Raw genomic sequence first — 27,593 nt, forward strand, 5'->3', positions numbered from 1 at the left:
AGTTGAGCTAGTTTGCCTTCCTACCTTGAGATAAGGTTCATGTAATTCACTTTGTCAAGGAAGTGAGCTTTGAGAAGGGAAGAGTCCACAGGAAGCTAGTGTTGTATCTACTTACATACTTGCCTAAAAATATCACCAAACTTTGCAGAAAGGGTCAGCCTGCAACAATCAGCGTTAATTGGCCAGTTAAGAGCTCATTAGACAGCAATATGTGAAGGTCACCCACGGTCCTTCTCATGATAAATATCCAGTGTACTTTTAAGCTTATCTGTGTCATTGAGATGTCTCATCAACTTCATATTTCATGAAGGAATCCTAAGTTCACAGTTTGATTGACAAGTTCAAAGAGGTAATTAAAGGATTAGATTGAGGTTATGAATATGTCAGCGTGGCAATGTAGGCAGAGAGGCTGTAAGGAGACATGCAAGTTATAAGGAGCCATAGATGAGTGTGGATGGGTATCATGGGTTGATCTAATCAAGTTACAGGTAGGTGGATCATGAAAATTCTGCCATTCTCTGCCCTGACTGAATGCTGCAGCTACTAGAAAATCTGTCACTGGAGAGGCACAAGGTCCTGCCAAGGTTTGAAAATACCATGTCTACTCCAAAATAGTCTGGAGATGTATGACCCATACTTCTCAAAGAAAATAAATTCTTTCACGGGGTTGGACCGAAGGGTCTGTTTCCATGCTGTCCATCTCTATGACTCTAATATACAACCGTGTTTCTACAGGACCTTACGGTGGGAGATTCAATCAATTAAAATTCTGACAGTCAAAGTGGATTTTACTGAACAGCAGTCCCTTCATTAGCACATACATATGGGCCTCAATACTGGTCTGGACAGCATCAGCTGTGATATTGCAGACTGTTGGCTCTGGAATTCATCTCCAATATAACTAGCAGTTTTTACTCAAAGATTTTGAATTCTAAAGTGAAATTGATGTGTCATTTAAAAGTAAATGAGGCCCTAGAGTTTTCCTTATTCAAACACTTCTTTGCCAATTGCTTTTATGTGGTTTGTGTGCCATTGACTGCTGACATGATTTCTTGGAGGCAGTCAAGATTTAAGACTGGAAGATCTTTTTGTCGGCTCTTCTGGGTGTTGCTGGTAAATGACAATAATTGTTCTGTCCCAAAGACAATAGCATGTTGTGGTTTTTAATGCATCTATCCACCAATTCCACATATTCAGTCTGCCGAAACCCCTTACATAGCACATTCAGAAACAGTGAACTACTACAAATGCAGTGACCACTATGTTAAATCAATTTATACTGTATATTGATTGTGACGTGATAAAACACTTAACCAGAATAATGGGTATATGAATAGGAAGGGTTGAAAGGGCTATGGACCAAGTGCCGGCAAACAGGACTTGACTAATTTAGGATATCTGGTTGAGGGATCGAAGGATCTGTTTCCGTGCTGTACATCTCTGTGACTCTAAACCTGCATTATGGTCATTCGGTATCTGATTTTTATCCTGAAGTCAGAGTTTTAAGATTGTACCCTCAATGTAATGCTCTCTTAACATCTCAATAGTGGAGCTCCTCTTCAAGATGTTGCAATATTTTGTGCATATTTTCTGCATCAGTTTGGTCCATGTACATTTTCAAAGTACTGGTGACATGCTATTGCAACAATAATTTGTTTTATTTTTCATTAATGAGATTAATATAATGAAATAATCATTGGCTGGGCTAGCATTTATGATCTATCCCCAACGGGAATTAAAATGTTAGATTAATGGTGACCATGTAACCATTGTTAATTGTCATAAAAATGTATCTCTCCATTGAAGCCCTTTTAGGAAAATAAAATGTCCTTACTCAAATGTGGTTGACTCTTATCTGCCCTTGGATAGGCAATAAATGCCCAACCAACATGTCCACATCCCATGAATATGTATGAATATAAAATCATATTGTGGTAATATTATATTTAAATATATGCAACAAGTTTATTTTGTATCTATTGTGCAATATAGTAAATTCATAATGTTCAGTGCAAGACTGAGGCAGATTGCAAAATGCCACTTTTGCAAATCTAACTTGGACAGTAACTTTTGGATATTCATATTTAACAGTACATTTGTTCCGTGCCTGAAGTTGGTACACTATTTATCCATTAATCCTAGGGAGCACCATTAGCCTTATCATTACTTCAGTAAATTCTGACCGATTAGTATTGCACTATGTTATCTCAGAAAATTGGGAGAGAATGAATCATCTTTATTTAGAAGATTAGTGTTTTACTTATTGATCCAGTTATAAAGGATAGAATCTCAAAAATCCATCAAAATGAAGAGGAGCTTTCACATGGAAGAAAGTAAAGACTGGTAGATAATCGAAATTCCACTGGAAAGCACTGACCAACTATTTGGGACTGTGGCTTGGATTTTTGCAAACAAGCCTCCATGATTTTTTTTTGTAAATTGTATATTATTCTTAAATAGTTGGAACATTTGAAAAATGATACTAAATTAGAACTGTACTTAAAATGTATTCATCATAGTTGTGATAGTTGGACAAAATTATTGGAGGAGAGCCAGCAGAGAGATGATGGGTCAAATGTAATCATTCCTGTGATTCTGTGAGTAGCCAATGGTATCAATGTCAGTGAGAAATGTGAAATGCTTTACTGTTTAGAGGAATGAGGAGACTCTTCATATAAGGTTCTTTTAACCTTAGACTCTTAAAACAATTTATTGCTTTGTCTTTGATCTGTTGCAGCTGTACAAGACATTGGTGAGGCCACTTTTAGAATGCGTATATTATTCTACTTGCCCTTCAATAGGAGTGATGTTGTTAAATTTGAGGGGGTACAGAAGAGATTTACAATGGTGTTTCCAGGACTGGAGAGTTTAACTTAAAGGGAGAGACTGAATAGGCTCGGGCTTTTTAACTGGATCACCAAAGCCTGAGGGGTGACTTTATAGAGGTTTATAAAATCATGAGGGGCATGGATAACATGTGTAGTCAAGGTCTTTTTCTTAGAGTGGGGAGTCCAAAACTAGAGGGAATATAGGTTTAAGGTGGGAAGGGAAAGATTTAAAATCTTTCCTGAGGGGTAACTTTTTCACATAGAGGGTAGTGCATGTATGGAACAAGCTGCCAGAGGAAGTGGTGGAGGTGGGTTCAGTTCCAGCATTTAAAAGTCATCGGGGTGGGTATATGAATACGCAAGGTTTAGAGGAATATAGGCCAAAAGTTGGCAAATGGGACTAGGTCAGATTGGGATGTCTAAGTGGCAGGGATGAGTTGGACCAAAGGGTCTGTGTCCATGCTGTATAACTTTGTCTCTAGTGATCATGTGAATATGAATAATATGAAGAACAGAGTCAGATATGACATCATGATTGTGAGCAGTCTGGCTCAACATCTGACAGTTATGTGGGAGAGATATTACGTTAGTAATGAGGGAACATAGTTTGTGATGGAGATCAGTGGACTCTGTCTTTCTAGCAGTGGGTGTAAGACCATGGCGTCAATGAACAGTAGAAGATTTAGTGGTGTAGCTGGAAACCATGCTATAAAATATTAAAACACTATTCACGTACTTTAAGGTAATATCATAGTCAAACTGATGTGAGGGCCATAATGAGGAATGTTTGTTAATATGTTACAATATGCATAACACAAGAATGTAAAATATAATGAGTTTCTAAAAGATACCCATCTGCCAATTGAGTCAGCTATTGAACTCATTGCATTGCTCAAAGTACTGGCTTTTTTGTGGAATGCATCATGAGTATCATGAAGCACTTTACTTTATGGTGAATGGCATGGATTTTAACTGAAATGATGTTCCCCTGCATCTTCACATATACTTCATAGAATGGTTGCAGCACAGAAGGAGGCTATTCAGATCGTTGTTTCCATGCTAGCCCTCTGCAGGAGAAATTCAGCCAGTGTCACTTTCTTGGTAGCCCTGCACAGTTTTTTCTCAGATAATGATCCAATTCTCTGTTGAATTCTTCAATCGAACCTGCCCTGGCTCCAAGACAAACTCAGACTTCACAGACCTTAATAACTGGCTGCGTAAAATAAGCTTTTCTTCTTGTTTCCAATTACCTTTCAACTGTGCCCTGGGATTCCCAATCCTCGTACCAAAGGGAACCGTTTCTTCCTGTACACTCTGTCCTAAGACCCTCTCAGTTTTGAATACTTCTATCAAGTCTTCTTTCAACTTACTATTCCCCAAGAAGAACAACTTCTCCAGTTTTAACTGAAGTACTTGGTGGACATTTCAGATTTTTTTTGTAGAACTTTAAATTGGCAATTGTAGTTGCTTTAAAATCCTTATTTTGGTGACTTCTTTATTAGGCACAGCGTGTTTGAAATCTAAATAATTGAGTTTGAACCCTGTGGGCTGCATTTTATTTCTAATTTTCTGCATCCTTTGTTTGTAGGTGGCAGAGATGCATGGTGAACTCATAGAATTCAATGAAAGACTACACAGATTACTGATGGCTAAGGAGGCCCTTATCTCACAGATGAGGCAGGAACTCATTGATTTACGAGGGCCGGTAAGTAGTTTTATATACTCAGTTTGGAGATAGTGGATAATTGTGAACTGTACATTTCAAGTGGATGATTATTGTATGTGTACAAAGTACATGGACGTAGCAACAGAAAAAAATGTATTTGGATAAAGTTATGAAGCTAATAAAGTAGGGACAGAATGCCAGAACATTTCAGAAGTTCTATTTGAAAACTGGTAGAAAAAAATCTGTTGTTTGCTGTTTACAACATTTGGAAAGAAATAGATTAAAAATGTAACCGTTTCGAATCTTGGGAACATTTGGAGAAGAGGTTTTTGAGGAGTGAGAATGAAGAGCTTTCCTATGGAGTGTGCAATGATTTTATAATCAAATCGAGTTTGTTGTTCTGCGAAGGCATAATTAGATAAAGGCAAGTTACAAGATATGCTTTAAAACAAACAAATTAAAATAATTTACATTCCAATGCATTCATGTAAAATTTAATTCAAGAAGATTGGTGCTGGGTCCACTAATTTTCATAATTTATATAAATTATTTAGATGAGAGCATAAGAGGTATAGTTAGTAAGTTTGCAGATGACACCAAAATTGGAGGTGCAGTGGACAGCGAAGAAGGTTACCTCAGAATACAACATGATCTTGATCAGATGGACCAATGGGCTAAGAAGTGGCAGATGGAATTTAATTTAGATAAATGTGTGGTGCTGCATTTTGGAAAGGCAAATCTTAGCAGGACTTATACTTAATGGCAAGGTCCTGGGGAATGTTGCTGAACAAAGAGACCTTGGCGTGCAGGTTCATAGCTCCTTGAAAGTGGAGTCGCAGGTAGATAGGATAGTGAAGAAGGTGTTTGGTATGCTTTCCTTTATTGGTCAGAGTATTGAGTACAGGAGTTGGGAGGTCATGATGTGGCTGTACAGGATGTTGGTTAGGCCACTGTTGGAATATTGCAAGCAGTTCTTATCTTCTTTCTATCTGAAGGATGTAGTGAAACTTGAAAGAGTTCAGAAAAGATTTACAAGGATGTTGCCAGGGTTGTAGGATTTGAGCTATAGGGAGAGGTTGAACAGGTTGGGGCTGTTTTCCTTGGAGTGTTGGATGCTGAGAGGTGACCTTATAGAGGTTTATAAAATAATGAGGGACATGGATAGGATAAATAGAGAAAGTCTTTTCCCTGGGATGGGGGAGTCCAGAACGAGAGGGCATAGGCTTAAAGTGAGAGAGGAAAAATATAAAAGAGACCTAAGGGGCAACTTTTTCACACAGAGTGTTGTGCATGTATGGAATGAGCTGCCAGAGGAAATGGTGGAGGCTAGTACAATTGCAACATTTCAAAGGCATCTGGATGGGTACAGGAATAGGAAGGGTTTAGAGGGATATGGGCTGGGTGCTGGCAGGTGGGACTAGATTGGGTTGGGATATCTGGTCAGCATGGATGGGTTGGACTGAAGGGTAGAGGCAGGCATGGTAGATTCATTTAAGGTGCATCTGGACAGATGCGTGAGTAGGTGGGGAGCAGAGGGATACAAATGCTTAGGAATTGGGCGATAGGGTTAGACAGTGGATTTGGATCGGCTCAGGCTTGGAGGGCCAAAGGGTCTGTTCTGTGCTGTAGATTTTCTTTGTTTCTTGTCTCTTTCCATACTGTACACCTCTATGACTCTGATTAAAACTATTTTCAACATAATTGAATCCATTACCAGCTACATGAAATTTGTATACAAATTTACAAACAAGGGGCAGGGGGGAGACCATCCAGTTTCATAAGTCTGGGCTATCATTTAATAAGATTGTAGCTAATTTGAGTGTAACCTCAAATACATATTCCCATGGTCCCTGGTAATCTTCACCTTCTTGCTTATCCAACTCTGCTTTAAAATTTTCAAAGGGTTTGCCTACACTGCCTTTTTAGGAATGGAGTTCCAAAGACTCTTGCCATTGTCTTAGAAAAGAAAATTGCTTCATGCCTGTGCTAAAAAGGCAACCCCTTGTTGTCAAAGAGTAACCTTTAGATATAGATTCTCCCATAATCATAAACATCCTCTCTACATTTGCCCTTTATACATTTACCCTGTGAGGATTCCTCAGGGTCTTGTATGTTTCGTTGAGTCACTGCTTACATGTCAAACTCCAGCAGAAACAAGCAGAGCCTGTTCAGCCCTTTCCTCCAAGAACAACTCACCCATTCCATTTATTAGTCTGGTAAGCCTTCTCTGAGTTGCCTCTGATGCATGTGTATCCATCCTTAAATAAGGTGACCAATTCTGAGAAGAATACTCTGGTTCGATTCTCACCAGAATACTGTATAACTGAAGAAAAACCTCTCCAGTTGTGTATTTAATTCTCCTTCCAATAAATCATAACATGCTATTAGCTTTCTTAGTTGCTTGCTGTACCTCCATACTAACCTTTTGTGTTTCAAGCACTAGGACACATGCCAAGGATATGTCCGTGAATGGCAGGACACTGGGAAGCTCAGAGGAATTGAGGGATCATGGGATACTGTCCACAGATCCCTGAAGGCATTGGAAAGTTAATAGAGTAAGGAAGCTGCCTGACCTGCTGTGCTTTTCCACCACGACATTCTCAACTTCTCATAGAGGACACTTGCCTTTATAAATCATGGCGTGGACTTTCAGAGTAGGGAGGTTATGTTAGAGTTGTGCAAAACTTTGATTGTTTTCTTTGGAGCAGATAAGGCTGAGATGGGGCATGATAGAGGTGTATAAAATTATGAGGGGCATGGACAGGATGGATAGAAAGCAACTGTTCCCTTAGTTGAAGGATCATTAATTTTTTATTTCATTTATGGGATGTGGGCGCAGCTGGCTGGCCAGCATTTATTGCCATCCTTGAGAAAGTGGTGATGAGTTGCCTTCTCGAACTGTTGCAGTCCATCTGCTGTGGGATGACTCACAATGCCATTAAAGAGGGAATTCCTGGATTTTGACCCAGTGACACTGAAGGAACAGAGATACATTTCCAGGTCAGGATGATGAGTGACTTGGAGGTGAACTTGAAGGTGGTGGTGTTCCCATGTATCTGCTGCCCTTGTCCTTCTAGATGGAAGTGGTCTTGGGTTTGGAAGGTGTTTTCTGAGGATATTTGGTGAATTTCTGCAGTGCGTTTGTAGATAGTACACACTGTTGCTACTGAACGGTGGTGGTGGAAGGAGTGGATGCTTGTGGATGTGGTGCCAATGAGGCCTGCTGCTTTTTCCTGGATGGTGTCAAGCTTTTTGAATGTTGTTGGGGCTGCACTCATCCAGGCACTTGCACTCATTTCATCACACTCCTGACTTGTACCTTGTCGATGATGGACAGGTTTTGGGGAGTCAGAGGTGAGTTATTTGCTGCAGCATTCCTAGCCTCTGACTTGCTCTTTGTAGCTATTGTGTTTATGTGGTGAGTCCAGTTGAGTTTCTGGTCAATGATAACCCCAAGGATGTTGATAGTGGGGAAATTCAGTGATGGTGACACCATTGAATATCAAGCGCAATGTTTAGATCGTTTGTTATTGGTAATGGTCATCGCCTGGCATTTGTGTGGCGCGCATGTTATTTAGCACTTGTCAGCTCAAGCCTGAATATTGTCCAGATCTTGTTGCATTTCACAGCTTCAGTATCTGAGGAGTTGATGGCTCTGGAGGTATTACAAGGGTTACATTGAATAGTCTCTTCAGTTTTCAGCAAAATTGCCCCACATGGCGCTGCTCTATCCTGCATGTTATTCACCTTACATGTATGGCAAGATGCTGATGGTGTTAAATCCTATATCACTGGAGTTACATCCACTACGGCGTTAGAGTTGGAACATAATTACTCACTCCACTGAGTTGGGGAGTCAGTTTGGGAACTGACTCCTGTTTTTTATAGCTTCACAGTTACAAAAAGTTGCAATATATTTATGTTTCAGATAAACGAATGTGATAAATAATTTATTGGCAATGGTTCTGAGAAGATACTGTTGTTATATTGGTTTTCAGAGTTGCAGCAACATCATGGGATTTCAGTGAATCTGTTTGCATTATGAAGTGTCTGTCAGGTATTAAACGTTTGGAATTATGTAAGATTGCCAGTTATTTATGTTATGTTGGTGACATCTGACTGCTTCAACTTTGTTTATTATGCGTTATGCCATCCTTTCTTCTTTAGCTAAGGTTATGACTCTATGTCTTCATCTGTGACATCGATCTATCTGATTTCATTTTAACAGTATTATAGTCTAATGTGATCTTTTTTCAAAGCCTAACAGCATGTTTTTTTCGCTTGTAAATTTATTCTACTTTGGATGTGGAAGGTTACCTGAATATTGGAATTAAATCAGCAAGAAGATGTGTCAAACGACAGGCAAAAGTAGACATTGGGCCACTTCAAACTGATGCAGGAAGCCTAGTGATGGGAGATAAGGAAATAGCAGGAGAACTTAACAAGTACTTTGCGTCAGTTTTCACAGTGGAAGACATGAGCAATATCCCAAAAATTAAAGGGTGTCACGGGGCTGAGTTGAGTATGGTTGCCATTACGAAAGAGATAGTGCTAGAAAAGTTAAAAAATCTTAAATTTGATAAATCTCCTGGCCCCGATGGGATACACCCTAGAGTTCTGAGAGAGGTGGCTGAGGAAATAGCAGAGGCATTGGTTGAGATCTTTCAAGAGTCACTGGAGTCAGGAAAGGTCCCGGATGATTGGAAGATGGCTGTTGTAACCCCCTTGTTCAAGAAAGGATCAAGGCAAAAGATGGAAAATTATAGGCCAATCAGCTTAACCTCGGTTGTTGGTAAAATTCTAGAATCCATCATTAAGGATGAGGTTTCTAAATTCTTGGAAGAGCAGAGTCTGATTAGAACAAGTCAACATGGATTTAGTAAAGGGAGGTCATGCCTGACAAACCTGTTGGAATTTTTTGAAGAGGTAACAAGTAGGTTAGACCGGGGAAACCCAGTGGATGTGGTCTATCAGACTTTCAAAAGGCCTTTGATAAGGTGCCACACGGGAGGCTGCTGAGCAAGGTGAGGGCCCATGGTGTTCGAGGTGAGCTGCTGGGATGGATTGAGGATTGGCTGTCTAACAGAAGGCAGAGAGTTGGGATAAAAGGTTCTTTTTCAGAATGGCAGCCGGTGACGAGCGGTGTCCCGCAGGGTTCGGTGCTGGGGCCACAACTGTTCGCATTATATATTAATGATTTGGATGAGGGAACCGGGGGCATTCTAGCGAAGTTTGCCGATGATACGAAGTTAGGTGGACAGGCAGGTAGTACTGAGGAAGTGGGGAGGCTACAGAAGGATCTAGACAGGTTGGGAGAGTGGTCCAGGAAATGGCTGATGGAATTTAACGTGAGCAAGTGCGAGGTCTTGCACTTTGGCAAAAAGAATAAAAGCATAGACTACTTTCTAAATGGTGAGAAAATTAATAAAGCCAAAGCACAAAGGGATCTGGGAGTGCTAGTCGAGGATTCTCTAAAGGTAAACATGCAGGTTGAGTCCGTGATTAAGAAAGCGAATGCAATGTTGTCTCTTATCTCAAGAGGGTTGGAATATAAAAGCAGAGATGTACTACTAAGACTTTATAAAGCTCTGGTTAGGCCCCATTTGGAGTACTGTGTCCAGTTTTGGTCCCCACACCTCAGGAAGGACATACTGGCACTGGAACGTGTCCAGCGGAGATTCACACGGATGATCCCTGGAATGACAGGTCTAACATATGAGGAACGGCTGAGGATACTGGGATTGTATTCGTTGGAGTTTAGAAGATTAAGGGGAGACTTAATAGAGACGTACAAAATAATACATGGCTTGGAAAAGGTGGATGCTAGGAAATTGTTTCCGTTAAACGAGGAGACTAGGACCCGTGGACACAGCCTTAGAATTAGAGGGGGTCATTTCAGAACAGAAATGCGGAGACATTTCTTCAGCCAGAGAGTGGTGGGCCTGTGGAATTCATTGCCACGGAGTGCAGTGGAAGCCGGGACGCTAAATGTCTTCAAGGCCGAGATTGATAGATTCTTGTTGTCTAGAGGAATTAAGGGCTACGGGGAGAACGCTGGTAAGTGGAGCTGAAATGCGCATCAGCCATGATTGAATGGCGGAGTGGACTCGATGGGCCGAATGGCCTTACTTCCACTCCTATGTCTTATGGTCTTATGGTGTTCCAAAGCACTGGCAAAGAAATGATTAAAGATGATTTTGTTAGGATTTGCAAAATAAAGATTGGAAAATCTGAAAGGAGTTGTCACACTGCTAACATTTATATTTTGCAACTGATGCAAATGATGCAGAATGACAGCCATCCAATTTTGCAGTAAAACAAAATGTATGTTTTAAAAACACATAACCTGATTTTATCTGTTTTGGCACTCCTGCAGTCAAGTCCTTGGGATTTATTGAGATGTGTTATCCCTCTCTTTTAAGTTTTATCACTTCAGCAGACCCTTTCTTGAACCCTGAACCACACTGCAAATTGGTTGGGAGTATTAGCAGTATTAATCTTTTTTTTAATTATTATGTGACAGTTGAACTATAATACTTTAAACATGTTGTAAACATGCTTGTCTGAAATTTACCTTACTTCTTTTTGTGTTCTGAACCATGACAAGCTGTCTGCCTCTGCTTCTGTGGTAAACATCAATGCAAGGCATGGTGGCTGATAACCTCCAAACCCAGTTTGCCGTAACGTACTACAGGAATCAGTGATAGGTCCCTTATTAGTTGTAATATTCATAAACAATGAAGGTGAGAATGTGAGAGCGATGATAAATAAATTTGCAGATGATATAAAGATTGGTTAGATGGTTGACAGTGAAGTGGAAAGTGTTTGTCTACAGACAAATATATAGATTGGTTAGATGGACAGATCAGTTGCAGATGAAATTTAGCCCTGATAAATGTGAGGTGATGCACTCAAGAAGAAGTACAAAATAAAGGAGTACTCAACGAATGACAAGACACCAGGAAGCTCAGACAAACAGAGGGATCTTAGGATGCTTGTCCAGAGACCCTTGAAAGCACAGGACAGGTTAATATGGTGGTTAAGAAGACATAAGGGACACTTACTTTTATCAGTCCTGGTATAGATTATAAGAGCAGGGAGGTTATGTTGAGGCTGTGCAGAACGTTGGTTAGGCTGCAGGTGGAGTACTGAGTGCAGTACTGCTCTTCACACTATAGGAAGGATGTGATTACACTGCAGGGGGTGCAAAGTGGATTTTGTCTGGGGTGAAGCATTTTAGCTACGAAGAGTGCTCGATAAACTCTGGTTGATTTTCAGCAGTACAGACTCGTTGGATTCAAAGGCCTGTTCTGTACTGTATAAGTCAATGATTACATTGCATGTGGAGTTAATATCTGGTTTTAGCAGAATATCTGAGGAAAGATTTCATGGAATTCTCTCCCTAAGGGCATTGTGGATGAACTTATAGCATGTGGACTGCAGTGTTTCTGAAAGGCAGCTCACCACCACCACCACCTCAAGGATGACTAGGGCTGGACAATAAACATTGGCTAGCCAATCATGAACATGTCCCATGAATGAATTAAAAAAACAAATATCTGAATGCTCTCATGTATACCTTTGACCATAAGGAAGACTTGATTTGTGACCAAATGCGGAGAGCACAGGCATTTGGAGTGTTTAAAGCAGATAACATTGACATCCTGAAGGGGAGGCTGGGTATGTTAATGAAGGAAATAAAGAACAGAGTGATATGGAAGGAGAATGGAAGGAGACTCGTATGGCATATAGACAACAACATAAACCAGTTAAACCAAGCAGCTTGTTACTGTGTGGTAGATCCGGCATAATTAAAATGGGTATGGCAACAATAGGTAAAAACCTTAGTTGAAGTAAACTAAGCAGTATAGAAATGGAATTTATATGCAAACTACAAAAGTACAAATGTAAAACATTTCATTCAGTATTATCAATGTGTAACCGTGGATATATTTTAATCTAGAAAGTGCAGAACTTCTGAGAAACAGAGTTGAGAAGATTTTTATTGTGAATTGTTCAAAAATGGTATTCCACTGTTACAGATATTTTTAATATAAACGTATATTTAACATTTGGACTGTTGGAAGAACAGTAGACTGTTTCAATGGATCATTCACTTTGGAAGGTCGAATTTGAATGCAGGATTAAAGACAGGACACTTGGCAGTGTGGAGGAACAGAAGGATCTTGGGGTCCATGTCCATAGATCCCTCAAAGTTGCCACCCAAGTTGATAGCGTTGTTAAGAAGGCGTATGCTGTGTTGGCTTTCATTAGCAGGGGGGATTGAGTTTAAGAGCCGCGAGGTTATGCTGCAGCTCTGTAGAGCCCTGGTTAGACCACATTTGGAATATTGTGTTCAGTTTTGATCGCCTCATTATAGGAAAGATGTGAAAGCTTTAGAAAGGGTGCAGAGAAGATTTACCAGGATGCTGCATGGACTGGACTGTGTGTCTTATGAAGAAAGATTGAGGGAGTAGGGCGTTTCTTTTTGAGCAAAGAAGAGTGAGAGGTGACTTGATAGAGGTGTACACGATGTTGAGAAGCAAAGACAGAGTGAATAGCCAGAGACTTTTTCCCGGGGTGGAAATGTCTATCACGAGGGGGCATAATTTTTAGATGAAAGGTTTTGGGGAGATGTCAGATGCAGGTTCTTTACAGAGAGAGTGGTGGGTGTATGGAATGCACTGCCGGCGATGATAGTAAAGTCAGATACATTAAGGACATTTAAGCAATTCTTGGATTGGCACATGGAAGTTAGTACAATGAAGGGTATTTAGGTTAGTTTGATTTTAGAGTAGGATAAAATGCTGGCACAGCATCTTGGGCTGAGGGGCCAGTACAGTGCTGTACTGTTCTATGTTCTATGATATATTTGAGGAAAGTAAGACCCAGGTCAACTGTTAAGTGACGTAGTGTTGAAGTTTGGGTTCAGTTAGCTCAGATGGCTGAGTAGCAGGCTTGTGATGAAGAGTGATGGCAGCAATAAAGATTTGGATGACACAGTGACGCAGTGGTTAACACTGCTACCTTACAGTGTCAGGGACCTGGGTGCGATTCCAGCCTTGGGTGACTGTCTGTGTGGAGTTTGCAGAATCTCTGCATTGGTTTCCTCTGGATGCTCCAGTTTCCTCCCACAGTCCAAAGATGTGCAGGTCAGGTGAATTGGCCATGCTAAATTGCCTGTAGTGGTCAGGGATGTGTCAGTTAGTTGGGGTAAATGTAGTGTAATAGGGTAAGGGAATGGGTCTGAGTCGGTTACATTTCAGAGGGTTGGTGTGAACTTGTTGGGCGAAATCCCTGTTTCCACACTGTAGGGATTCTCTGAAAAGATTGAATTCCCATATTGGTTGAGGTTTCCAGGTAGGATTCAACTTCATAACTGGTCTTCTTGTGTGGGATGGTGATCCTCCAGTTAAACTGACAAGTCTGTATTTAATGAAATTGTCCTCCAGACCATGGCAACTTTCCCTTTTCAACATAATTTGCATTATCACCTTGTGTCCATGCAAACAAATGGAAAATGACTGTGAAACATTGTTTGAATTTAAGATTGTTCTGATATTGTCTTACCAGTCAATGTGAAAAGAGTTCCTTCGCTTTCTTCAGCAATATTTAGCTCCTTTAGATTTTAGAAAAGTAGAGTCTGTGACACTTCCAATTATGAGTCATAGATCAGCTGAAAACATTCATGTCGTTCAGTAATGGTTCCCATGTCGTGGTGGTGCATTATTCACAGGCAGCTGTGGCAACATTCACAAATATTAAAGTCTGAAAGTGATTGACTCTAGGCTTTTTCCATCATGTGTCTAACCAGGAATCTCTCCTGCTGGCGGCACCTCAACCTTCAGTGGGCCAACATGACACCTATTGTTAAAGTTCACTTGAGAATGTTACTTTTAAATGTGAAAGAACTGAAACCAACATGGTCATTCTAAAAGATGAGAGACTTAACAAACAATCCAAGTCTTTTTCAATATATAATTTCAGTTGTGTCACACTGTAAACTTTTGCTATAAATTCTGTGTCTTATGACCTTATACTCTACAACTACCTGCTGAAGGAGCAGTGCTCCGAAAGCTAGTGCTTCCAGATAAATCTGTTGGACTATAACCTGGTGTTGTGTGATTTTTAACTTTATATACCCCAGTCCAATACCGGCATCTCTAAATCATGGCTTGCTCTATTGTTATGCTCACAATTGAGATTATAATTTTTTGTTTTTCAAAAAGAAACCTAAAATCCCAGTCATTTACTGAAGGAATGAAGCCACGGGATTTAACACCTTAAACAAAAGAACTTTGCAATGTACACGCATCAAACCGAAGAGTCATCTAGACTCGAAATGTTAGCTTGCTCTTTCTCCAAGGATGCTGTCTGACCTGCAGTGATCCCCGGCATTCATTGTTTTCAGTAAAAATTAATCAAATATAGCTAATCCCCTATAGTCTTAAACTTATAATCAACATTAGTTAATTACAAATTAAAAGGCTAATTGTGATCAATTGTAAATCTCAAATTACTCATTAAATTGCAGAAACAGCTCTGATAGAATTGGCACAGCAATCTGTCACAAGATCCTTCAGAACCCAGTTTTCTTTGGTCATCCTTCTTGAAGGAACAAACTTGATCCCCAGCCAACAAAACCCTGGTTTCTCGCACACTGTTTTCATCATAAATGGCAATGGTCTTCAGCACTCAACTTGTGATGGTCTGATGGCATAGATTCACCAAATACTGTCTTGATGTGAGAGCTGCAGCAATGTTCTAGACTCCACCATCACATCCAAAGCAGTCCCACCAGAGGTGTCGGCACAATGGTGTACACCAAAAATGAATTACTCTGGGAGTCCTCAACATTGACTTCGAACCCCATGAAGGTTCATGGTATTTGATCATGGGCAAGGAAACCTCCTGCAGATTACCACCTAGTATTCTCTTCACCTGATGAATCTATATTTCCCCAAGTTGAACTTGGAGGAAGCACTGATGTTGGCAAGGATGCAAAATACTTTCTGGATCGAGGACTTTAATATCCAGTTTCCTCATTTCCCCTCCCCCTAGCCTGTCTCAGTCAAATCCATCAAATTCAGCACCGCCTCCCGATCTTCTTCCCGACCTCTCCGCCCCCACCCCAATCTGTCCTATCACCCTCACCTTGACCTTTTTCCACCTATCACATTTCCGACGCCCCTCCCCCAAGTCCCTCCTCCCTATCTTTTATCTTAGCCTGCTGGACAAACTTTCCTCATTCCTGAAGAAGGGCTAATGCCCGAAACGTCGATTCTCCTGTTCCCTAGATGCTGCCTGACCTGCTACGCTTCTCCAGCAACACATTTCCATCTCTGATCTCCAGCATCTGCAGACCTCATTTTCTCTTCAAAGACTTTAATATCCATCACCACGAGTGGATTGTTGGCACTACTATGACCAGTGCTCGTTGTGTGCTCAAGGCCATAGCTGCTAGATTGGGTTTGTTGCAGCTGTTGAGGGAACCAACGAGAGGGAAAAACATACTTGACCTCATCCCCATGAATCTACCTGTTGTAGATGCACTTATCCATGATAGTGGCCATTGCACAGTAACTGTGGAGGCAAAGTCCCATCTTGAAGATGCAGCCATTGTATTGTGGTAAATAGGACAGATATCAAACAGGTCTCCCAATTAAACTGGGCATTCATCTGGCACTGTAAGCAGTTGATCAATTGTCTTCAACCACAGCTGTAACTTCGTGGCCTGGCATATCACCCACTCTACTATTTACATCAAGTGGGAAGAAAATAGTGGTTCAGTGAAGAGTCCAGGAGAGCATGCCAGGAACAGCAGAAGAATGGAGTGTCGAGCTGATAAAGCTACATTGCAGGGCTACTGACATATCAAGTAAATCTTTTAAGCAATTCCACAACCAACAGATCAGATCCAAGTTCTGCTCACCTGTCACATCCAGTTCTGAATGGTGGTGGATAATTAAATAACCACTGGAAGCACTGCAAGTATCTCTGTCCTCAGTGAGTTTGTCACAGCAGTGCAAAAGGTAAGGCTGAAGTAGTGTCCATCTTCAACTAGAAATGAAGAGTGGATAATCCACTTTGCCTCAGCTTTCGGATCAGGACTGTCATCTCCAGTCTGCCTGTACTGCATTGGAACAATTGTTCATTGGGTTTGGATGACTGTACTTTTTTTGTTCCAACCTGTTTCAGTCTTCTCAGAAGTTTTAGTTTCCACTCTGTTTCAGCCTCAGTTTTCACAGAAAGCCAGAGAGAGTTTCCTTTCTCAGTTTCTATTTTTGGTTCCCCTTCACAATTAGGATCTATCTCAAAAAATATGAGCATTGAAACTATGGATTCCACTACAGGGTTATGTTCACAGAATTCTAGGTTCTGGGGTTGGGGTTGGAATTTTAACTGTAGGATTACTGTAAAAATCCCCTGAAAGTCCATGAGTGAGTCAAACTGCGATAAATGACAAGCATTTCTTATTCATCAATGACAAAAGAAAACTGGCCTAATAAGTTCATTTTAACTGGGTTAACATCTGTGTTAGTATATTCAGACAGGAACTGAAAATCAGCTTTAACATAGAAAATACAAATGCATAATTAATTTGACAGGCTTACAGACAAGGACTGAGTGTGCATCCCCCTGAATGATTTATGATACAAGTGTTTGTATAGTGCAGAACCCATAGTATGATTGTTTTATTACTCTATTAATGTTTGGTTTTGTTTGAGTTTATTTTTTCAACCATTTTTTGATCTGTGTTTTGGTTTTTCATTGTATTTCAGTCCTCTTCTAATCATTGGTCATATTTCAGATGTGCCTTGAATGATCAATACCAAAATTAAATTACAACTAATTATTATTTGTACATGCACTGATGTACTCTTTGCATCTTGATGCAATTTGTCTGTAATAGGAAAGGGCCTATGGTTTTCTCTGCTCATTTAAGTAGGCTCATATATAGAGTTATAACAACATTTTGATGTGTCCCATTTAATGCTTTGCTTTGCAAAGTGTGCACTCTTTGAACTGTAAAAATAACTCACAACACCACAAAAGCTTAAAAGGTTATTTAAATTGATATAAAACTCTGCTATGCATATTCAAGGTGAGGTTTGGATTTGTGCATTTGCTAATATGCACTGTGAAATCTAATTGAATCTTAAATCCTTTTCAATACTATCTCACTAGACAGTTTTGGATTATGATCAAGGTTTTTTATGCATTCAGATTAGCTTGATTTATTTTTTTTTACTCAAAGCTGTGCATCATTTTTCATATCCTATGATATGGTATACTTAATAGCTGTGATGATTGATGTAGTGTTCTTGTTTATTATACAATTTCAAAGAAAATTGGCTCAGAGTACAATTGTATTTTTTCCCATAGTATATTAAGACAAATACGTATGATGGCAACAGAGTTAACTTATGAACAAATTGTTAATTTATGGGACATGTTATTTCTCAGTGCTCCTACTGCCAATAGTTTCTGTCCTGAATTTGATGGCTTGGACTTCAAAAGCATTTTGTCTCATTTAAAAAAAAATACTGCTTTGCAGAACAACTCTGCTAATTCACAATCATGACTCCGACCTTCTGATGCTTGCAATTTCAGTTTATCATCTTTTCTGAACCTTTTTAAGTTTAACAATATGCTTCCAATAGCAGGGCGACCAGAACTGCACACAATACTCCAAAAGTGGCCTCACCAATGTCCTGTACAACCTCAGCATGACATCCCAACTCTTATACTCAATAGACTGAAAACTGGAGGCAAATGTGCTAAATGCCTTCCTAATTACCCTATCTACCTGTGACACAACTTTCAAAGAACTATGTACCTGTACCCCTAGATCTGTCTGTTTGACAGCACTATTAACTGTATAAGTCCTGCCCTTGTTTGTTTTACCAAAATACAATACCTCATATTTATCCAAAATTAAACTCTACTTGCTACTCGTCAGCCCATTAGCCAATTGATCAAGATCCGTTGGTAATCTTAGATAATCTTCTTTACTGTAGACTATACCAAAAATTTTGGTGTCATCCGCAAACTTGTTAACCATGCCTCCTGAATTTTTATCCTGATAATTTATATAAATGACAAACAAAAGTGGACATGGCGCCAACCCCTCCAGAACATCACTGGTTGCAGGCCTCCAGTCCAAAAAGCACCCCCCTACTAATACCCTCTGTCTCCTACTGTCAAGCCAATTTTGTATCCAATTGGTAAGCTCTCCCTGAATCCCATGTGAGCTAACTGTACTAATCAGCCTACCGTGTGGAACCCTGTCAAAGGCTTTACTGAAGTCCAAGTAGACAATGTCTACTGCTCTGTCCTCATCAATCTGTCCTCGTCATCCTCAAAAAACTCAATCAAATTTATGAGACATGATTTTGTTGTTCCCATGCTCAAAACCAAGCTAATTATTCCTAATCAGTCCTTACCTCTCCAAATGCATGTAAATCCTATCTCTCAGAATCCTCTCCAAAACATTTACCCACCACTGATGTCAGATTGACAGGTCTATAGTTTCCAGTCTTCTCCTTACAACTTTTTTTGAACAAAGACACGACGTTAGCCACCCTCCAGTCCTCCCAACACCTCAACCGTAGCTGTAGACAATACAGATATTTTTGCTAGGGGTTTTACAATTTCATCCTTAATTTACCGCAACAACCTGGAATACACTTGATCAGGTCCCGGAGATTTATCTACCTTTATGTTTTTTAAGACCTCCAGACTTCCTCTTCTGCAACATGGGCTGTTTTCAAGACATCAATATTTATTTCCCCTAGTTTCATCGTCTCCTTGCTAAAAGTTGATGCAAAATATTTGTTTAGTATCTCTCCCACCTCCTTTGATCTTTAAGGGAGCGGGCTATTCTCTCCCTAGTTGCTCTTTTGCTCTTAATGTACTTGTAGAATCTCTTTGGAATATCCTTAACCTTGTGTGCCAAGGCCATTGCATGTTTCATTTTTGCTATCCAGATTTACCTCTTAAGAATGCCCGTATATCCCTATACTCTTCAAGCGATTTACTGGATCCATGCTGTCTATACCTAATATATGTCTCCTTATTCTTGACCAGAGCCTGAATAAAGATTAGATTCCATCCAGTGTGGAAACAGACCCTTCCGCCCAACAAGTCCACACCAACCCTCTGAAGAGTAACCCACCCTCTGACTAATGCGCCTAATACTATTGGCAGTTTAGCATGGCCAATTCACCTGGCCTGCATATGTTTGAACTGTGGGAGGAAACCACAGCACCTGGAGGAAACCCATGCAGACACTGGGAGAATGTGTAAACTCCACACAGACAGTCACCCGTGGCTGGAATCAAACCTGGGTCCCTGGCGCTGTGAGGCAGCAGTGCTAACCACTGAGCCATTATGCCACCCAAAGCTCAATATCTTTTACTCATTGGATAGACATATGGATAAAAATGGAATTGTGTAGAGTAGATGAGCTTCGGATTGGTTCCACAGGTCGGTGCAACATTGAGGGCTGAAGGGCCTGTACTGCGCTGTAGTGTTCTATGTTCAATCCATTCTTTTCTACTCTTACAAACCTTAACTTTCACTCTAACAGGAACATAATACCTCTGAGCTTGCCAGTCGTACAGAGGAAAGAAAGGAAAGGAGGCAAGAGAGGAGGGGGAGTGGCATTTTTGATTAAGGGAAGCATTACTGCTGTACTTAGAGAGGATATTTTTGAGGGATCATTCAGTGAAGCTATATTGGTGGAACTCAGAAATAAGAAGGGATGATCACCTTGATGGATTTGTACTATAGCCCCCCCTTGATACTCAGAGGGATATTGAGAACCGAATATATGGAGAGAGCTTACAATACATGTAAGAATAATAGGGTTGTAATAGGAGGCAATTGTAACTTTCCAAACATTGACTGGGAATGCCATAATGTTAAGGGCTTGGATGGTGAGGAATTTGTTAAATATATTCAAGAAAATTTACTTTATCAAATGATAATAATGACATAAAAAGGGAAAGTTAAAAATCACACAACACCAGGTTATAGTCCAACAGGTTTAATTGGAAGCACACTAGCTTCCCTAAAAAGGGAAAAATGTTGAGCCTGTGTGGAGAGAATATAGGAAGTTGGGCAGGAGGCTAAAAAGCAGAACCTCAAAGGTAGTAATGTCTGGATTACTCCCTGTGTCACATGCTAGTGAGAGTAGGAATAAGGAGATAGGGCCGATTAATCAATGGCTGAGGAGATGGTGCAGCAGACAAGAATTCAGATTTTTGAATCATTGGCAGAAAAGACCTGTATGAAAGGGATGGATTTCACCTGAACTGGAAGGGGACCAATATTCTGGTGAGGAGATTTACTAGTGCTATTCAGGAGCGTTTAAATTGGTAGGGGGAAGATGTATGGGGGGAGCCTAAGTCATAATGAGAATAGAAAAACAAATGAGGATGGTTCTGAATTTAAAAAAAGAACAAGTTATTTGAAAAAGGCAAGCAAATGCAAGTCAGCGAATGAGGTAGCTCTGAAGAATTAAACTGCATTTATTTCAATGCAAAGAATCTTACAGGTAAGGCAGATGAACTTGGGGCATGTACAGGAACATGGGACAAGGACTTCATAGCTATTACACAAACATGGCAAGGGAGGGACAGGATTGGCAGCTCAGTGTTCTGGGGCTTACAGGCTATAGAAAGAGAGGCAAGAAAGGAGGGGGAGTAGCTTTGTTGATTATTAGAAAAACACTTTTACACAGTGAGTAGTTCGGGTTTGAAATGCACATCCTGGACATGCAGATTCAATTGCAGCTTTCAAAATGGTTTTGGATGATTTTTAAATAGAAATAGCTTGCAGAGAAAAAGCAGGAGTTTGGCACTAAGTCCCAAAATGCTGATGGTCTCCCACTCTTTTGGTGTAATTCTGTGATCCTGTTAGTTCTCTTGCTGCCACTACAGATGTTGCTAGACCTGGTGAGTTTCCCTAACACTTTATTTTTATATCGATTTTCATAGCTATGCAGGATATTAGCAGGATATCTATCTCAGTGGACATTTATCTGGGCATAATAGCTGTCCTCAACAGATATTCATGCACATTTTTCCCATGTTTATGTCACCCTGAGCTATAGAATATCTACAGATGAAATGGCGATGAACAGGAAGCTTCAATTCAACCTCCACCCTTTCCATTAGAAAACTAACTGGAAGATTGGCAAAAATACTCAGGCATTACTTTAAACATTACCTCTGGTGGGGGAATAAAGATTTTCTGACAAATGCCCTATTGTGATTGAGATGTCTCATGTTGTGCCAATGTTGGTACATGTTATGGGTTCATAAGACAATCTAATGAGAGTCAACATCAATAGAAATCTCCTGCTTTGCATGTTTTATGAACTTTAAACATTTTGAAAGATTAGGCCAAATAATACCTGAAAAATATATCTGCTCCAGATTGAATATGTGATCACATTCCACTTGGTTACAATTTAGGAGGCAAGAAACTATAAACCTAGTTGAGATATTTTTTGGTCTATGAAAATATTTTAGGCTAAACAATTTTCTTGCCTGCAAGTTTAGTTAATTTTCACATTTGTTGGAAAATACTGTCATGGGTTTCTTAATTTATGTATTATTTTGATAAAATATTAGTTAAATTGTTTTGTTGATGTATGGGATTCAGATAGTTTCACAATGGACAGAAACATGATAACATATAATGCTTTGAAAGATTATAAATTAGTACTTTATGTGCAATTATATTTTTAAGTTGGAAAAATTGATGATGATGATCAGGCAGGCTGGTGAAAGGAACAGAGATCATAGAGTAATTCCCGAATCGTATGTCATACTTTATATCACTATTTTAGTGATCTATTGTATAAGTTGTTGAAGCAGAATATTGAAATTACTATTAATTCTTCAATTGTATTTTATTTATCTTAAATGGTTTAAAACTTGCTTTATTTTTATATCTTATCCAGTTCACTTTTAGGCTGTACGAAAATGAAGATTGCATTTTTGTACAGATGTTAGATGTCCCAAACCTCAGTTAATATTACTGGAGTATGGACTGTTATTATCATGAACAATGTATTATGAACTGATTAGCATGTTAAGTGTCTTTACTCAGAGAGTAGGAGGGGCATGGAATGCACTATCTGCAACAGTAGTAAACTCGCCAACTTTAAGGTCGTTTAAATGGTCATTGGATAGACATATGGACGAGAATGGAATAGTGACTTCAGATTGGTTTCACAGGTCAGCGCAACATTGAGGGCCGAAGGACCTGTACTGCGCTGTAATCTTCCATGTTCTATGTAATGCTCAAATCACATATGATTAATCCTGGAATTCAGATTTCCATAGGCCGATTATGAATATGTCTGTCTTAAACCATGATATTTGGTTAAAATTTATAGTATCGTTGTTCCTAATGCCACTGCAAAATGGAGTGGAAGACCATTTGCTTTGAACTCTGAATGACAGACCTTTTATTTCCAAAGCAGTGTTGTAATTTAAAAGAAGTGAAAATGTTGATTGTAGGCATTTCTCAATAAGTCTGTGCTTGACAGAAACGAATGATCTAATTTTTCGTGGATTTAGAATTTAGACTACAAGTCCCTAACTTCTTGGAATTAGCAGAATATTTAGGCACAATAGGTAACAATGTAATAAACTATGAATATATTAAGTTTTTACTTATCAAAGTCTGCACTTTACAAGATTAGTGTTAGAATGGAAGATCTACAGATGATGCTGTGATGGCTTCACTAGATTTGTGTTGTGTGACTTCTTAGTGTTTAATTCTCTTGATCTTTAGTTTATCTCTCTCAGCATTACAGAACAGATTTGAAAATTTTATGTTACTTCTTTGAGTTATATAAAAGTGGAATGCATGCAGATTTAAATTGTCCTTCATACTGGAAAAAGGGGCTAAAATACTTGAATAACTATAACTAGATTTAACTCCAAGGAAATTCGACAAAGAAAGGAAAAAATGTCAGACAACATTTAAGCAAAGAAATAAATGAAATCCACCAGTTGTCAGTGTTACAGCCATGCTAGTAATATGGAGAGCATATTATAGTTTGGGACAGAGAAAGAGTATTGTTAGATTTCGCATAATGTTGGGTTAAATCCTAATATAAGTGAGATAAAACACTATTGGAGTTAAAGCTTTAATTTTAAGAATAATACAAGAGTAATAATCTAATTCAAAAATGTTAGAGAGACAAGAAATAAGGAAAGCATTTGGAGCAATGCGATAATTGCCATGAAATCAGAAGTTGTTAAATAAAAGTGAATAACTGAATTGGTCAAATAGGTAGTTACAACGAATCTTAAAGAAAGACTAAACACTATGAGGGTAGATGTGGAGGTGCCAGTGTTGGACTGCGATGGACAAAGTTAGAAATCACATGACCCCAGGTTATAGTCCAACAGGTTTATTTGAAATTACAAGCTTTGGAGTCCTGCTCCTTCAGTCAGGTGATGAAGGAGCAGTGCTCTGAAAACTTGTGATTTCAAATAAGCCTGTTGGACTATAACCTGTGTTGTGTGATTTCTGAATATGAGGATCGGAAAGAAGATAAAGATGAACATTAAAATGAAGATAAGGAACTCCCAGTAAGCCCATCATACTTAGTTTTAGCATTCAAACAATAAACTGTCAAATGAATCTCACTAAAATTATCTGCTTGGACTTATGTTTGCTAATTACTGTAAACTGCAATTAGGAATCGTAGGTCACTTGTTGAATTCATTAAATGGAAGGAGACAATATTATTCAACAAGTACAGGATGATATTTTTAAGCAGATGCCATATTTTAGAAAAGTGTGGCTAAGTAGTTTTGGATTGTTTTAAAAATCAACATGGATGAGATTTAAATTCTGCACAGAAAAAAATGAAGCTCAAATTTGTCCTTATTAGTAGGATAGAATAAACCGGAGATAATTGCCAGCCTGTTTTACACTGCTTGATGTTCGTTCCAGTTGAAATCAACTTTTTCAAATGATGTACCTGTTCAGTAGGAATGTGTGAAGGCACTCATTACTTTCTATTGTTCATTGCCTCACCAAATTGAGGCAAAAACAATATTTTTACTCTTGTATTATAATTAAGGTTTAGCTCCACTTGGGCTTTACATTTCTTAATAATGAACAGATCCACATCATGTTTTATAGTTGTCTTGTCTATGTCAAGTCTCTTTTTTTTAATATGTCTTAATGTCACTTGAATGATGTAGAAGTATAATATTGGGAAACTGCATATCTTGATAGAAAGGTCTCCATCCAGATTCATTTAATAAAATTGCAAATTTTTTAACCAAATTTGGATGAGCAAAGGATTATGAACTTTAATTGGAATGTTATTAATCAGCGTTTATAAAAATAAAGTTTCCAGAGTCCCAGTGGACCATAAGGCTGCTTAATCATTAGAAAGAGATGACTGATTTTAAGTTTAACCTGAGGCTCACCACCCCTCAGGCAAGGGGTGAGGTTGAAAATGTAGGACATTCATGGTGACCTCAGGTGCAGGAATTAAACCAATTACTAACAAGAAACACAAACTTGAAACTTTTTGTCTTGCACTTTTCAGGACTAGAACATAAGAATAAACTTGAGAAAGAAGCACATGTTAGACATCATTAGCAGAGGACCTTGATTAGTTAGGCCATCATTTGCATTAAGATGCAGTAGGAACACTTAGCTGTTGATCTCAGTTCTCAGACCAGGTAGGTTGTTAGATTGGTCAGGGTATTGCAATGCAGCAGAAATTGGCAGTCTGCATTACCTCTTTTTCCAAGTGAAAAGGATGCATTGTATTTATGAAATTTGCTTACAAAAAATCATGTGTTTTAATATATGTAGATTCTAACATATGTAAATACATCATATTGAGAGTGTGATTGATGATCTTAAATTAGTTTCTGTTGTAATTCTTTGCACAGTCTAGATTAGCTAATGCATGTTGTCCAAAAGCAGAATTACATCTAATGTTAGACATGGTTTTCTGAAATTTGTAAGCATGGCTGGTTCAGCTCAATCATCCCACTGCCTGCTGCAAATAGTCACTGGAATGTGCTGTTTGATGCAGTTCACCAATCAATAGGATGTATGGTCAACATGCTTTGCATCACACTGGCACTGCAATTTGTATATAATTAAAATTTAGCTGGAATGACCAATAACCTCTTAGCCCTTACATATGTCCTGTATCTAGATGAGTTGTTTATGATATTTTAGTCTACTAGGAGAAAGGGAGGACTGCAGATGCTGGAGACCAGAGTTGAATTCACCTGCACCTCCACACACATCATTTACTGTATCTGCTGCACCCAATGTAGTCTCCTTACATCGGGGAGACAGGCCACCTACTTGCGGAACGTTTCAGGGAACACCTCTGGGACACCCTACACCAACCAACCCAACCGCCCCATGGCTGAACACTTTAACTCCCCCTCCAACTCTGCCAAAGGCATGCAGGTCCTTGGCCTCCTCCATTGCCAGACTCTGCCCACATGATGCCTGGAGGAAGAACGCCTCATCTTCCGCATAGGAACCCTCCAACCACACGGGATGAATGTAGATTTCTCCAGCTTCCTCATTTCCCCTCCTCCCACCTTATCTCAGTCCCAACCGCCCTCTTGACCTGCAATCTTCTTCCTGACCTCTCCGTTCCCACCCTCTCTCTGGCTATCACCCTCACCCTCACCTCATTCCACCTATCGTATTCCCAGCGCCCCCCTCCCCCGCCATTTTTTATCTCAGCCCGCTTGGCACACCAGCCTAATTTCTGAAGAAGGACTTATGCCTGAAACGTTGATTCTCCTGCTCCTCGGATGCTGCCTGGCCTGCTGCGCTTTTCCACCACCACACTTTTCAACCCATGTTTTAGACTACAGCAGTTTCAAATAATTTCTGTACACAACTAAATAAAATTCATCCTGTGCTCAAATTTGTCATTGAATTTGAGCGATCAAATGAGTTCCTTCTCCTCAGTCTATTAGTTGATAACTCTGTCCATGGGTTCTACCAAAAACCTGTATTCATTGATTAATATATACATTGGGATTCCTACAATATCAGAGGGTACAAGACCAATCTTAATGTTAATAGGCCTTTAGTCATTTGCTCACCTTATATTTAGCAGGTCAGGCAGCATCCAAGGAGTAGGAGAATCAACGTTTCGGGCATAAGCCCTTCTTCAGGAAACGTTGGGCTTATGCCCGAAACGTCGATTCTCCTGCTCCTTGGATGCTGCCTGACTTGCTGCGCTTTTCCAGCAACATATTTTTCAGCTCTGATCTCCAGCATCTGCAGTCCCCACTTTCACCTTATATTTAGCTTGATACTGAGATGGGATGTATCAGAATTGTCCTGCATGATGAAAGCTACCCCAATGAAATCATCACATACTGTATATTGTGCAAGTTATGAAAAAGAATATGGCCATCACTTCGATTTACGTTCTCAGCTTAATTCAGTAACCCTGTAAGGAAAAGGTGCATCAAAATTTGAACTATAGGTGAAGCTACCTGTATCCACTGCTACTTTGCAGTAAACCCTTGAATTGCTTTCTATACTAACTGGGTGCTGCCATCAAGCTAAAGAGATATTTTGGTGACCACACAAATGGTTAGTGTGACGTCGGTTCAGTACTGGTCTAATTAGAAGTGTGTGTGCTGTACCACCTGCTAACAACTCTAAGACGGCAGGATTGAATTTATTTTTGCTGTTCTGTTCACTTAAAGGAAAAAAATATATTTCAGTTTAAAAGTGATGGATAGAATATTTAATTTTAAATAAAAAGTAAATGTAAAAACAGTTCAGGTGGTTCACGAGTTTGAGTATCAAGGAAGAAACCTTTTATTTGAAGAGAAATAAACTAAACATATTGTTATGCAACCACATTATTGTGTGAAGTTGAGATTATTTATATTGAAACAATTTTAATATGATTTGGTGAGTTACCAAGTAAAATATTATTTAAGGTAAGAAGCAAGCAAATGTGACTAATTTGTTGTTTTTATGTCCTGGTATGCAAATAACTTTGGAATTTACTGTGCTCCTCTAATAGGTAAGAGATGTCCTTGAGTGTGATG

The 27,593-nt window shown here is 39.4% G+C and overlaps 1 protein-coding gene across 2 annotated transcripts in view; it reads left to right on the forward strand.

The window, feature by feature from the left end:
* Window positions 1–27,593, forward strand: part of snx29 (sorting nexin 29) — a 502,976-nt gene that overhangs the window by 304,949 nt on the left and 170,434 nt on the right. For both annotated transcript variants that reach the window (XM_087997616.1, XM_087997617.1), the window contains exon 16: window positions 4,417–4,533. In XM_087997616.1, coding sequence (XP_087853742.1) covers window positions 4,417–4,533 — 117 coding nt within the window. The remainder of the gene's footprint in view (window positions 1–4,416; window positions 4,534–27,593) is intronic.

Source organism: Chiloscyllium plagiosum, unplaced genomic scaffold (genome assembly GCF_037043375.1).
Source record: "Chiloscyllium plagiosum isolate Xiang-an unplaced genomic scaffold, Cpla_swu_hap1 HiC_scaffold_20, whole genome shotgun sequence".
In the NCBI taxonomy this organism is placed as follows: Eukaryota; Metazoa; Chordata; class Chondrichthyes; order Orectolobiformes; family Hemiscylliidae; genus Chiloscyllium; species Chiloscyllium plagiosum.